The following is a 14,363-nucleotide window of genomic DNA, read 5'->3' on the forward strand; positions in this document are numbered from 1 at the left end:
CTCCTTTCCCCTTCAGACTCCCATTCATCTTAAACTACTCTTAAATGTTAGTTCCTTCATGAAGTTTTTCCTGGCTCCTGAGACAGGCAATCGCTAACCTGAACTCCCACAGCACTTTTTACATATACAGTCAAAAGCTCTCGTTTTGTGTTTGCTGTTTCACCTTCCTCATCCCTCCTCACTTCCACTCCAGCTCATCTCTGTGTCCCTATGACTGGCATATAGTAAGTGCTAGAAAAAAAAAACAAAAAAACCAACCAAACAAAAAGTCTAGTAAGTGAAAATGTTCCTACATATATTTAATTACATATTAAAAAAAACTCCGAAAGGCATAAAATGTTTTAAAATTTTAGATGCACATTAACATTTCCTTTCAACAGTTTTTTTTCTAAAGAGAAATCCAAGACCCCGAGATTAACTGATAACACCTAAAACCTTTAGGCAGAATATAGAAAAACCAAGGCTTCAATCTTTGAACACTTTGAATCTGGTGCTTTCTGAAAACATCACCTCCATCTCTGAGACCTTCTTTTTATACTACCTGTGTTTATTTGTGCCCGTATGAATACCATTTGTTACTCTGTCATCTGTCCAAACCCACAGCTTTATAGGTTTCTCTTATGGCTTGCCTTTGAGATGTGGCATTTCACTATATAGAGAGGATCGCGCTCATTTACAATGTTAGCACTTTCCCTTTATCTTCTTAATTTTCAACTAGTATCACTCCTGCAAAAGAAACATGGCTGCCTCTAAACCAGTATCACCTGTCCCTGGCCAATAGTTTCCTAAGGGCCCACAACAACTTATAAATTGCCTCTGCTCTGAAGCTTTATTGAAAGCATTCCAAACATCTAACTACAATCACAGACAGGGAGGCCAGGAAGGGGAGTATGGGAAGAAAATGAGGACTCACTCTTTTTACATGTTAAATTTTAGGTGGCAACAAGCTATTTGATAACCTCCCAGAGAAAAGAAAAAAAGAACGAACAAAGAGTCAAATGAAAGAAGGTGGCTATACTATTTAAATTTTAAGAAAAGAAGAACAAAGAAAGTTACATAGGGAAAACAAATCATAAACTAAACCAAGAAAGAGAATTAAAGAGCTCAAAGTTTTATAGACTATAAGGCAAAGAAACGACTGAGATGTAGACTTCAATAAACAAATGTTAAACATTAAGTACTATTTTTTAGTCTGTATCTCTTTTTGATTACAATCAGACTTTACTTAAGGCAAATATCATGTCTAGGTTTTACAAGCTTAGAGTGAATAACATTCAGGTCTGTAGTTTACTTAGTAAATACAATATTAAAATTTTTTTTAAAATTTTTTTCTTTTTAAGATTAGTGCAGTAGTGAGAAGCGGGGAAAGAGCAGAACAAAGGAGATCAATCTATAACTGACTGTGAACAAATTAGATAATTCACTACCTTCAGACCAGCCCTTAGGAAATATAAAATTTTAGTAACTGAGCATAAAGTATTGGAATAAAACTTCCTAGTGTTTACTTAGTGACAGGTCACAAGTACGGTGTGTTTTGATTTTTAAAGCCCCCGAGGCTTTTTTAAAAATTTGGAACTGTGATTAAATTCCAGTGTCTCATAAGAAGTCTCAGTCCCAAATATTCTCCTGATTTTTAATGAACATGTTTAATGCAATGTTTTAAACCAAATTTCGAGCAACATTTGACTAGTCAAGAATAAAGATAGAAATAAAAGGCAGAATAGAAATCATCTCATAGTTTAGGTCATTTAAAATAGTATTCAACAACTTACCATATTCCTTTTCATTTACTTCAGAGATGGGTTCAGAAATGACACTGCAGAAAGAAATGGCACTTGCTGCAGAGGGGTTCCGAGAATGTCCCATGTGGTGTGGCACCTTCTTCACATTCTTCAAGGCTTCCTCAGCCTGCTCCTGTTCCATTGCTGCAACCATATCTTTATATGCTTTCCTGGCTTCCTCAGTGAGTTCTACTAACTTATTAAACAGGCTCTGAAAAGAAAGAGTATTTTGATTAATCCATTTTTGTTATACTTTTTATTCCTATTATGGATAATAAATATCTCTACTGTTTGTTTCAGGGTCAGACATACTTTCAATGGGGATAAAATCCAAATGGTATGCAAACCACAGAACCTTATGAAATTACTCTATAACTTACATTTACTGTTTAATTCTCACAAGTCTGAGGAAATTTCTTGATTCCAACACTAGCCACTAAATGTGATGTATTAAAATTCTTACAACATTCAACAAGTGCACTCTTCCTTTAGTGTCTGCCACTACAGAGGGTACAAAGATGACTGAACATCAACTCTACTCTCAAGGAACCTTCTATGTGGCTGGAAAAATATGGTAAGAGACACCTATAATCCAAGGCATAATACCTTAAATGCCTTGAGAGGTGTAAAGTGTTACAGCTTTTAGATGAGACATCAACTCTAAACTGCTGGGCATCACTGAGGAAGTCATGAAGGGAAGATGACATCAGCATTGGCCTGGAAAACGGTACAATTTTGAGGGGTGAAATCAGGGCCTTCAAAGCCAAATATGCAAAATCATTAATAAAGCTACAGACATAAGAAAAGTATAAGGCTTGTTAGGGGAGCAGTAAAGAATCTTATCTGGGTTACAATATAAGGGAATGAGTGTATTCTGAGTGATGTTCAGGAATGTAGAAGGAGATGGCAATCTCTATAGGAATTAAATTTTCCTGTATTGTTTATTTTTTGGAAGAACTAGATGACAAAAGTAAGCTGGTGATAATATGGATAGCTAGGACCTTGAAGATGATGAAAAGATAACACAAGATAGAAAAGCATGACTACTGGGCCAAATGCAAATTAGAATATAGAGCTTGGAAGTAGAATATGGAGCTAAAAAAACCAGAAGTTCTTTCATTGCTGAAACAAAAATAGGAACAAAATAAATAATTTCCGTGAAGTGGTAGGTACACTGAGCATACTCACATTTAATGAGATGGCAAAATTCAGCTGGGCATAGTGGCTCACGCCTGTAATCCCAGCACTTTGGAAGGCCGAGGTGGGTGGATCACCTGAAGATAGGAGTTCGAGACCAGCCCTGACCAACAAAGAGAAACCCTATCTCTACTAAAACTACAAAATTAGCCAGGCATGGTGGTGCATGCCTGTAATCCCAGCTACTCGGGAGGCTGAGGCAGGAGAATCACTTGAACCCAGGAGGCAGAGGTTGCGGTGAGCCGAGATCATGCCATTGCACTCCAGCCTGGGCAACAAGAGTGAAACTCCACCTCAAAAAAAATTAATAATAATAAGATGGCAAAATTCATATAGCATTAAAGTTGTACTTCAATAACTATGATACCTAATGATGTCCAAAGATTTAAGTTTCCACAGCCACCAGAAGGCCAATCTATATGACTTTTAGTTATGCCATAATTCTACAGCATCCCACTCCTGTTAAATGACCAATTTAGTATCACAATGCAACATACAACATTAAGTAAAGAATTTCAAATAATTAAACATAACCTGGACATTTTTGAGAATCTGTTTAATTTTATAGTAAGTATAAACCTTGAGATGAAAGCATGGCAAAAAGTGCTACATTGCTGTAGAATAATACGTCTCTGAAAATTCATCTCAAGACGGAAAAATATAAGTAGCCTCCTTTATCCAGCTCCACTTTAAACTGTTTAAAATAGCAGGTATAATATAGGATGCTGCTAATTGTATTAATTTTGAAGAGTGGTGGGTGTTACCTACTGGTAGTGTAAAAAAATATATTCAGGATTTATTATTTTTAAAAAGGAAGACAGATTCTGTTAAAAAAAAATGACAGCCCCTATGTGGTTACATGTAACAGGCTTGACAAATATTTGCAGTGTTTAATAAACCATGCATTGAAGTGAAAACAGTAAAAAGAAAACATGCAAATGGATATGTGAGTTTAACATTGGTTTTACAATATAAAAAAAGAAAGAAATTGTTAGGAATAAAAGAATATAAGGAAAGAGAAGAAAAACTGAAGAGAGATGCTAAGATCAAGGAATAAAAGCCTTGAATGTGAGGGTAAAGACTGGAAGCTTAATTCAAAGATTAGTTCTATAAGATGGTAAAAGTAACAGGTGCACTACCATTCACTGTGAATAGACATACTTGATAATATACCAAGCTGGTCTGGAACTCCTGGGGTCAAGCGCTCCTCCCACCTCAGCCTCCCAAGTGACTGGGCTAACAGGCAAGAAATTCTCACATATAGTCTAGCATAGTGGGCAGATATACATCTATCTCACAATTTCATTCAACAAACATTTATTGCCTGCTTATACTCAAGCAATGTGAAAGGTGTCAGGAATATAAAGACAAAGGAAGGGGGCTGTCACCAAGGAATTCACAGTTAAAGGGAAAGAAACATACATAACCTACAGCAAGGCAGTGTGTTATGCTAAACGTGACAAAAGCATGGGCTATTGTGGGAGCACAAATATTATTTATATGCTCATAGAGCAGGTGGGTAGAGAATTTCATGGGTGGTGGGAAAGAAACAGAATGGACAGGGGAATGTAGGATATGCAAACATGGTGACTGGATAGACACACAAAAATAGTGTGGTTGGCAAAAACAGTCTGTCAATGATATCACAAAGTACTTTAGAATCACCTTCGTAAAAAAACAGTCTTAAACACTACAGTTGATGAGCATTATGCTAAATTAATAACCATTATATTATCAGCTCCTATAGATAAAGATCAATATTAGCAGATTGCCAGAGAGATGATGGTTGATAGTATCATGGGTACAACTATTGTGACAATTGGTTTAGAAATTCCATTTTCTAAAGGAAAATCCCTTCCAATTAAAGGATTCTTTTGTCTCCTGATTCCTAGTAGCACAAAATATACCCATCTAGAGACTGAAGAAATTACATTACATAATATCAGATATCTTTAACCAGCAGTAAAATAAATTACCAAGTACTATGCAGTTGAGCCCGGAAGAAAAAACCACTTTGGCAGAAATAGGAACTAAAACCTTTTCAAAATGCTTTAGGATTCATCTACATAAATCTTTTCCACCACTAAAAAAGGAAATGTAATACTCAAAAAATTTCCACTCATTCTTTGAGGGTTGTCAACTCACTCCTTCAAATGCTTAAACATAACACTGGCATATGTCAATTGAAAAATGTGCTATCTGGGGGATGTATGTGCTGGAGAGCAAGAGTGTGTGTCTTCTAAATTCTTACCTCAGCACCAAAGTAGTTGAAGATTCCCACTACGCTAACAGGAACCAGCTTGTTCACACAGCGTCCTAGTGCTTTCCTTCCAAGGGCAAACACAAAAGGAATTTCTTGTTCCCGTGCCATGGCTATAACATTATAGAGGGCCTCATCAAGACCACCTGAGAAAATCAACACACAGAAAGGCTTTTAGTTGTTGCCTACATGGAGCTAATTGCACACCCGACAGCTAAAGCATAAAACATTGCAGCAAAGAATTCTATGAACGCTTGTAGCACTTACGCTGTTACACACATTATCCTATTTGATTTTATACTACATATGGAAGTATATATGTATTTTCTTTCTCCCCTATTAAATTCCAAATTCCCTCAAATCCAGTGTTTTTCTTTCTCCATAGGGATTAGCATAGCAGCAATCAAACTGCAATTCAGCAAATATTTATTATAAAGAAATTAATTCAAATTGTTAATGGCTGACTCGCAAATCTTTCAGTTCAAGAAAAGATCTCTCACAATGCAATGAGATCGATTATACATTACTGGTCTCACTGATATTCCTCGCCATGCATATGCCTACTACTTCTACCTGCTTTGTCTACTATGGTCACCTAAAGTTGCCCATCAAAAAGGACAAATAAGGATGCATGATGTAGTTCAAAGTACTTGTGTGCTGGTTTGCATAAGTGCCTCTAAATGAAACTGCTGCTGAGAGACAAATCACCACCATAAAATTTTAAAAGCAGAATATATTTGCCAAAGAAATGCATTCTGGATAGACCTCCATCTGATCACAACAGAAGGGACAGTTGGTGGGCCAAACTGAAATCTTCCACTGGTATTCATACATGAGGATTTTATTTACAATCCAGTCTCAATTCTACTACTTAATTTCAGGTATTGAAAGACTGCATTTTCTTTTCTCATGCTCCAATATTCTGCTTTATACCTAAACTCTGATGAGAAAGACATATGGCTTCCACTTTATATTCACTGAATATCCTACAGCTATACTATCAAAATACTTCAAAAGCAAAAAGCGCATACCTTTTGACTGGATTTTTTCACAGTTTGGAGAAATTATAACACACTTGATCTTGTTTAACTTCATATGTTTGGTAACTTCTCTTAGACCCATAACGAGTCGTCTCCTTGCTTTTGCTCTCACAGGATCTTTTTGGTAGATGCGTTCCTGGAAACTGACAAGCTCTTGGAGAAGAAGAGTCACACATTCATCAATCTCTTTACAAAGAACCTGATTACAATACCTGTAAAGAAAACCAAAATGGGTAACTCCATCCTAATTTTTCCCCTATAGTTATAAAACTACCTTAAGGAAATATCTCTAAGAGAAAATATATCTGGCAAGAAGTTTTCATGAAAAGTCTTTTAAAGAAGTGTTTAAAACTTCTTAAATTCTTCAGTCAATTACAAAAACAGAAGGGTGATACAGATATTCCTTGTTTCTGCATTTCAAATAGGCAGACTTGATTCCGAAATTTTTTTTAAGTATTCAATAAATGCTTGCTTTTATTATGACACTGGTTTTATTCATCACTTTATCCCCATCACCTAGAAAAAGGCACATACTAAGCACTTAAAAATATCTGATAAATCAACAAATATATTTGTTGTCTTCCATGTTGTATTCTTTTTTTTTTTTTTTTTTAATTATCCTTTAAGTTCTGGGATACACGTGCAGAATATGCAGGTTTGTTACATAGGTATACACGTGTCATGGTGGTTTGCTGCATCCATCAACCTGTCATCTACATTAGGTATTTATCCTAATGCTATCCCTCTCCACCCCCCACCCCGACAGGCCCCAGTGTGTGATGTTCCCCTCCCCGTGTCCATGTGTTCTAATTGTTCAACTCCCACTTACGAGTGAAAACATGCAGTGTTTGGTTTTCTGTTCCTGTGTTAGTTTGCTGAGAATCATGGTTTCCAGCTTCATCCATGTCCCTGCAAAGAACATGAACTCATCCTTTTTTATGGCTGTATAGTATTCCATGGTGTGTATGTGCCACATTTTCTTTATCCAGTCTATCACTGATGGGCATTTGGGTTGGTTCCAAGTCTTTGCTATTGTGAATAGTGCTGCAATAAACATACGTGTGCATGTGTCTTTATAGCAGAGTGATTTAGAATCCTTTGGGTATAGACCCAGTAATGCGATTGCTGGGTCAAATGGTATTTCTGATTCTAGATCCTTGAGGAATCGACACAGTCTTCCACAATGGTTGAACTAATTTACACTCATACCAACTGTGTAAAAGCATTCCTATTTCTCTGCATCCTCTCTAGTGTCTGTTGTTTCCTGACTTTTTAATGACTGCCATTCTAACTGGCATGAGATGGTATCTCATGGTGGTTTTGACTTGCATTTCTCTAATGACCAATGATGATGAGTTTTCATGTTTCTTGGCCGCATAAATGTCTTCTTTTGAGAAGTGTCTGTTCATATCCTTTGCCCACTTTTTGATGGGGTTTTTTTTCTTGTAAATTTGTTTAAGTTCTTTGTAGATTCTAATATTAGCCCTTTGTCAGATGGATAGATTGCAAAAATTTTCTCCCATTCTGTAGGCTGCCTGTTCACTCTGATGGTAGTTTCTTTTGCTGTGCAGAAGCTCTTCAGTTTAACTAGATCCCATTTGTCAATTTTGGCTTTTGTTGCCATTACTTTTGGTGTTTTAGTCATGCAGTCTTTGCCCATGCCTATGTCCTGAATGCTACTGCCTAGGTTTTCTTCCAGGTTTTTTATGGTTTTAGGTTTTATGTTTAAGCCATTACTCCATTTTGAGTTAACTTTTGTATAAGGTGTAAGAAAGGGGTCCCGTTTTAGTTTTCTGCATATGGCTAGCCAGTTTTCCCAACAGCATTTATTAAATAGGGAATCCTTTCCCCATTGCTTGTTTTTGTCAGGTTTGTCAAAGATCAGAAGGTGGTAGATGTGTGGAGTTACTTCTGAGGCCTCTGTTCTGTTCCATTGGTCTATGTATCTGTTTTGGTACCAGTACCATGCTGTTTTGGTTACTGTAGCCTTGTAGTAAAGTTTGAAGTCAGGTAGTGTGATGCCTCCAGCTTCGTTCTTTTTGTTTAGGGTTGTCTTGGCTATATGGACTCTTTTTTGGTTCCATATGAAGTTTAAAGTAGTTTTTTCTAATTCTGTCAATAAAGTCTATGGTAGCTTGATGGGGGTAGCACTGAATCTATAAATTACTTTGGGCAGTATGGTCATTTTCACAATACTGATTCTTCCTATCCATGAGTATGGAATGTTTTTCCATTTGTTTGTGTCCTCTCATTTCCTTGAGCAGTGGTTTGTAGTTCTCCTTGAAGAGGTCCTTCACATCCCTTGTTAAGTTGGATTCCTAGGTATTTTATTCTCTTTGTAGCAACTGTGAATGGGAGTTTTCACTCATGATTTGGCTCTCCGTTTGTCTATTATTGGTGTATAGGAATGCTTGTGATTTTTGCACATTGATTTTGTATCCTGAGACTTTGCTGAAGTCGCTTATCAGCTTAAGGAGATTTGGGGCTGAGACGATGGGGTTTTCTAAATATACAATCATGTCATCTGCAAACAGGGACAATTCAACTTCCTCTCTTCCTATTTGAATACACTTTATTTCTTTCTCTTGCCTGATTGCCCTGGCCAGAACTTCCAACACTATGTTGAATAGGAGTGGTGAGAGAGAGGGCATCCTTGTCTTGTGTTGGTTTTCAAAGGGAATGCTTCCAGCTTTTGCCCATTCAGTATGATATTGGCTGTAGGTTTGTCACAAATAGCTCTTATTATTTTGAGATACATTCCATCAATACCTAGTTTTTTGAGAGTTTTTAGCATGAAGGGCTGTTGAATTTTATTGAGGGGCTTTTCTGCATCTATTGAGATAATCATGTGAGTTTTATCATTGGATCTCTTTATGTGATGGATTATGTTTATTGATTTGCATATGGTGGACCAGCCTTGCATTGAAGGGATGAAGCCGACTTGATCGTGGTGGATAAGCTTTTTGATGTGCTGCTGCATTTGTTTTGCCAGTATTTTATTGAGGATTTTTGCATCGATGTTCATCAGGGATATTGGCCTGAAATTTTCTTTTTCTGTTGTGTGTCTGCCAGGTCTTGGTATCAGGATGAAGTAGGCCTCATAAAATGAGTTAGGGAGGAGTTCCTCTTTTTCTATTGTTTGGAATAGTTTCAGAAGGAATGGTACCAGCTCCTCTTTGTAACTCTGGTAGAATTCAGCTGTGAATCTATCCAGTTCTGGGTTTTTGGCTGGTAGGCTATTAATTACTGCCTCAATTTCAGAACTTGTTATTGCTCTATTCAGGGATTCGACTTCTTCCTGGTTTAGTCTTGGGAGGGTGTATGTGTCCAGGAAATTATCCATTTCTTCTAGATTTTCTAGTTTATTTGCATAGAGGTGTTTATAGTATTCTCTGATGGTAGTTTGTATTTCTATGGAATCAGTGGTGATATCCCCTTTATCATTTTTTATTGTGTCTATTTGATTCTTCTCTCTTTTCTATTAGTCTGGCTAGTGGTCTATTTTGTTAACCTTTTCAAAAAACCAGCTCCTAGATTCACTGATTGTTTGAAGGGTTTTTTTTGTGTCTCTGTCTCCTTTAGTTCTGCTCTGATCTCAGTTATTTCTTCTCTTCTGCTAGTTTTTCAATTTGTTTGCTCTTGCTTCTCTAGTTCTTTTAATTGTGACGTTAGGGTGTTGATCTGAGATCTTTCCCACTTTCTCCTGTGGGGATTTAGTGCTATAAATTTTCCTCTAAACACTGCTTTAGCTGTGTCCCAGAGATTCTAGTACATTGTGTCTTTGTTCTCATTGGTTTCAAAGAACTTATTTATCTCTGCCTTAATTTCGTTATTTACCCAGTAGTCATTCAGGAACATGTTGTTCAATTTCCATGTAGTTGTGCAGTTTTGAGTGAGTTTCTTAATCCTGAGTTCTAATTTGACTGCACTTGTTTTGAGAGACTGTTTTTTATGATTTCCATTCTTTTGCATTTGCTGAGGAAGGTTTTACATTCCAATTATGTGGTCAATTTTAGAATAAGTGCGATGTGGTGCTGAGAAGAATGTATAATTTGTGATTTGGGGTGGAGAGTTACGTAGACGTCTAATAGGTCCGCTTGGTCCAGAGCTGAGTTCAAGTCTTAAATATCCTTATTAATTTTCTGTCTTGTTGATCTGTCTAATATTGACAGTGGGGTATTAAAGTCTCCCACTATTGGCTGGGTGCAGTGGCTCACGCCTGTAATCCCAGCACTTTGGGAGACCAAGGTGGGTGGATCACCTGAGGTCAGAACACTAAGACCAGCCTGGCCAACATGGCGAAACCCTGTCTCTACTAAAAATACAAAAATTAGCCAGGCGTGGTGGCATGGGCCTGTAGTCCCAGCTATTCAGGAGGCTGAGGCAGGAGAATCGCTTGAACTCGGGAGGTGGAGGTTGCAATGAGCTGAGATAGTGCCACTGCACTCCAGCCTGGGTGACAGAGCAAGACTCCATCTCAAAAAAAAAAGTCTCCCACTATTGTTGTGTGGGAGTCTAAGTCTCTTTGTAGGTCTCTAAGAACTTGCTTTATGAATCTGGGTGCTCTTGTATTGGGTGCATATATATTTGGGATAGTTAGCTCATCTTGATGCACTGATCCTTTACCATTATGTAATGCCCTTCTTTGTCTCTTTTGATCTTATTTGTTTAAAGTCTGTTTTATCAGAGAGGAGGATTACAACCCTTGCTTTTTTTTTTTTTTTTTTTTTTGCTTTCCATTTGCTTGGTAAATATTCCTCCATCCTTTTATTTTGAGCCTATGTGTGTCTTTGCATGTGAGATGGGTCTCCTGAATACAGGACACTAATGGCTCTTGACTCTTTATCCAATTTGACAGTCCATGTCTTTTAATTGGGGCATTTAGCCCATTTACATTTACAGTTAATATTGTTATGTGTGAATCTGATCCTGTCATTATGATGCTAGCTGGTTATTTTGCCCCTTAGTTGATGCAGTTTCTTCATAGTGTCGATGGTCTACAATTTAGTATGTTTTTACAGTGGCTGGTACTGGTTTTTCCTTTCCATATTTAGTGCTTCCTTCAGCAGCTCTTGTAAGGGAGGCCTGGTGGTGACAAAATCTCTCAGCATTTACTTGTCTGTATAGGATTTTATTTCTCCTTTGTTTATGAAGCTCAGTTTGGCTGAATTTGAAATTCTGGGTTGAAAATTCTTTTCTTTTAAGAATGTTGAATATTGGTCCCACTCTGGCTTGTAGGGTTTCTGCAGAGAGATCTGCTGTTAGTCTGCTGGGTTTCCCTTTGTGGGTAACCCGGCCTTTCTCTCTGGCTGCCCTTAACATTTTTTCCTTCATTTCAACCTTGGTGAATCTGATGCTTTGTGTCTTGGGCTTATTATTCTCGAGGAGTATCTTTGTGGTGTTCTCTGTATTTCCTGAATTTGAATGTTGGCCTGTCATGCTAGGTTGGGGAAGTTCTGGATAATATCCTGAAGAGTGTTTTCCAACTTGGTTCCATTCTCCTCGTCACTTTCAAGTACACCAATCTAACGTAGGTTTGGCCTTTTCATATATTTCATATTTCTTGGAGGCTTTGTTCGTTCCTTTTCATTCTTTTTTCTCTAATCTTGTCTTTACAATTTATTTCATTAATTTCATCTTCAATCACTGATATCCTTTCTTCCGCTCGATTGATTCAGCTATTGATACTTGTGTATGCTTCACAAAGTTCTCGTGCTGTTTTTCAGCTCCATCAGGCAATTTATTATGTTCTCTAAACTAGTTATTCTAGTTAGCAATTCCTCTAACCTTTTTTCAAGGTTCTTAGCTTCCTTGCATTGAAGTAGAACATACTCCTTTAGCTTGGAGGAGTTTGTTATTACCCACCTTCTGAAGCCTACTTCTGTCAATTTGTCAAACTCATTCTTCGTCCAGTTTTGTTCCCTTGCTGGCGAGGAGTTGTGATCCTTTGGAGGAGAAGAGGCGTTCTGGTTTTTGGAATTTTCAGCCTTTTTGTGCTGGTTTTTCCTCATCTTTGTGGATTTATCTACCTTTGGTCTTTGATGTTGGTGACCTTCAGTGGGGTTTTTGTGTGGACATCCTTTTTGTTGATGTTGATGCTATTCCTTTCTGTTTGTTAGTTTTCCTTCTAACAGTCAGGCCCCTCTGCTGCAGGTCTGCTGGAGTTTGCTGGAGGTCCACTCCAGACCCTTTTTGCCTGGGTATCACCAGCAGAGGCTACAGAACAGCAAAGATTGCTGCCAGTTCCTTCCTCTGGAAGCTTCGTCCCAGAAGGGCACCCACCAGATGCCAGCCGGAGCTCTCCTGTTATGAGGTTTCTGTCAACCCCTGCTGGGAGGTGTTTCCCATTCAGAGGCTCGGGGGTCAGGGACCCACTTGAGGAGGCAGTCTGTCCCTTAGCAGAGCTCAAATGCTGTGCTGGGAGATCCGCTGCTCCTTTCAGAGCCAGCAGACAGGAACACTTAAGTCTGCTGAAGCTGCGTCCACAGCTGCCCCTTCCCCCAGGTGCTCTGATCCAGGCAGATGGGAGTTTTCTCTGTAAGCCCGTGACTGGGGCTGCTGCCTTTCTTTCAGAGATGCCATGCCCAGAGAGGAGGGATCTAGAGAGGCAGTCTGGCTACAGCGGCTTTGCCAAGCTTGATTCGGATAGATTTTATGTAAAGGATAAGTTAACCTAAGGACTATAAGAATTACTAATTATTAAATTCCTAAGGATATAAACCAAATGACAGCTGCTATTAGATAAAAACAAATGATTTTGGTAAAGAGTTACTAAAGATGCTTCTAGTAGGAAAGATACACGATTTCTAACTGAATGTCCTATTACCAACAATTCCTCCTCTGGGCTCGGATAGATTTCCGGGCATTGGCTTTCTCAGTCATAAAAATAAGGAGCTAGGTAAAATGGCCTCAAGGGTCCCTAGAGCTCCGAAAATTTATGGCTATGGAGGATGAATTCAATAATTAAACTGAAGCCAAAACCAAAGAGGTCATGAGGTAAAAATCACATGCCTCTACATCAGACAAAGCAAATGAATAGGGCTCTCTGTGAAATTATGTATGACTATAACATGAGAAACAGAAAGTCAGAAGTGTGAGGCCACTAAAGTACCTAATTTCTGGGATAAAGAAATCATCTAAGTATATACTTCTCCTGTATGCTCTTTCCATCTTTTCTAGTAATCGTCCCTCATGTCTACCATAAGCAGGTACTTAATAGGGAGAATTGGTGTTTCTTACCTATGAATAACCAAGGCAAGCAAATTTCTACTTTTAAATTATATTATATAGTGGGAAAATCTGTGCCTGTTCTTCTTTGGTGCAAAACAATTTGCAGTGGAATTTTTTGTATTTCTGTGAAAAATAATTAAATAAGTACAAGTATGACACTACTTCAGAAGAATATATATAAATGGAGAGACTGAGGAACATTTAACTGTCAAAGTATGCCAAATTCAAGAATGCAATCAGACTAGAACATCCCAAAATGCAATTTTCTTCATTCTTTTTTTCCTTTTTTCCTTCAAGCTGTTCATTTCATACATAACATTTTATCCCCCAAGTGTTTCATTTGCTCCATATCTGTGATTTGACATTTAATTAGCTTTCCAAAGTTAGGCAAGAAGTATTTGCTCAAAAACAATGGTATAAGGAAATGGAACAGAATAAACCAAAGTAATTTGGACTCAGATTATACTTTCACCCTGGGATTCTTTCATATGTCATTTCTAAAGGTAAAATTAATTCATCAACATAAATGTTAAAATCTTAAAAATCTTTCACAGCAATAACTGTTAAAGCTATCCACAGATGGGGTATCATATTCCGTGATCCCCCAGTTATCTCAATTTAAGAACTTAGAAATACTTGCACAAATAGTTTTATGTAATAGGTTCATTTCATATAACAGGGTCTTAGAAACCTATTATTAATTGATTAGAGTGATCTTTTGAAGGGACAATAATATAAACAAAAAAGCAAAAGCAGTTGTAGGAGGAAAACTGATAGTACAACATTTAATATATAAGATGTTAAGAGTCTAGATTTCTAAAATAGAAATACTATCTGATATAAAGAGAATATACT

At 37.5% G+C, this 14,363-nt stretch overlaps 1 protein-coding gene across 2 annotated transcripts in view; it reads right to left on the minus strand.

Annotated features, from left to right (window-relative positions):
- Positions 1-14,363, minus strand: part of LOC116272728 (selenocysteine insertion sequence-binding protein 2-like) — a 44,970-nt gene that overhangs the window by 5,961 nt on the left and 24,646 nt on the right. For both annotated transcript variants that reach the window (XM_031661499.1, XM_031661498.1), the window contains 3 exons: positions 6,270-6,490; positions 5,230-5,384; positions 1,773-1,992 (listed from right to left, as the gene is read on the minus strand). In XM_031661499.1, coding sequence (XP_031517359.1) covers positions 1,773-1,992; positions 5,230-5,384; positions 6,270-6,490 — 596 coding nt within the window. The remainder of the gene's footprint in view (positions 1-1,772; positions 1,993-5,229; positions 5,385-6,269; positions 6,491-14,363) is intronic.

The sequence above is a fragment of the Papio anubis genome, unplaced genomic scaffold, assembly GCF_008728515.1.
Source record: "Papio anubis isolate 15944 unplaced genomic scaffold, Panubis1.0 scaffold176, whole genome shotgun sequence".
NCBI classification, from domain to species: domain Eukaryota; kingdom Metazoa; phylum Chordata; class Mammalia; order Primates; family Cercopithecidae; genus Papio; species Papio anubis.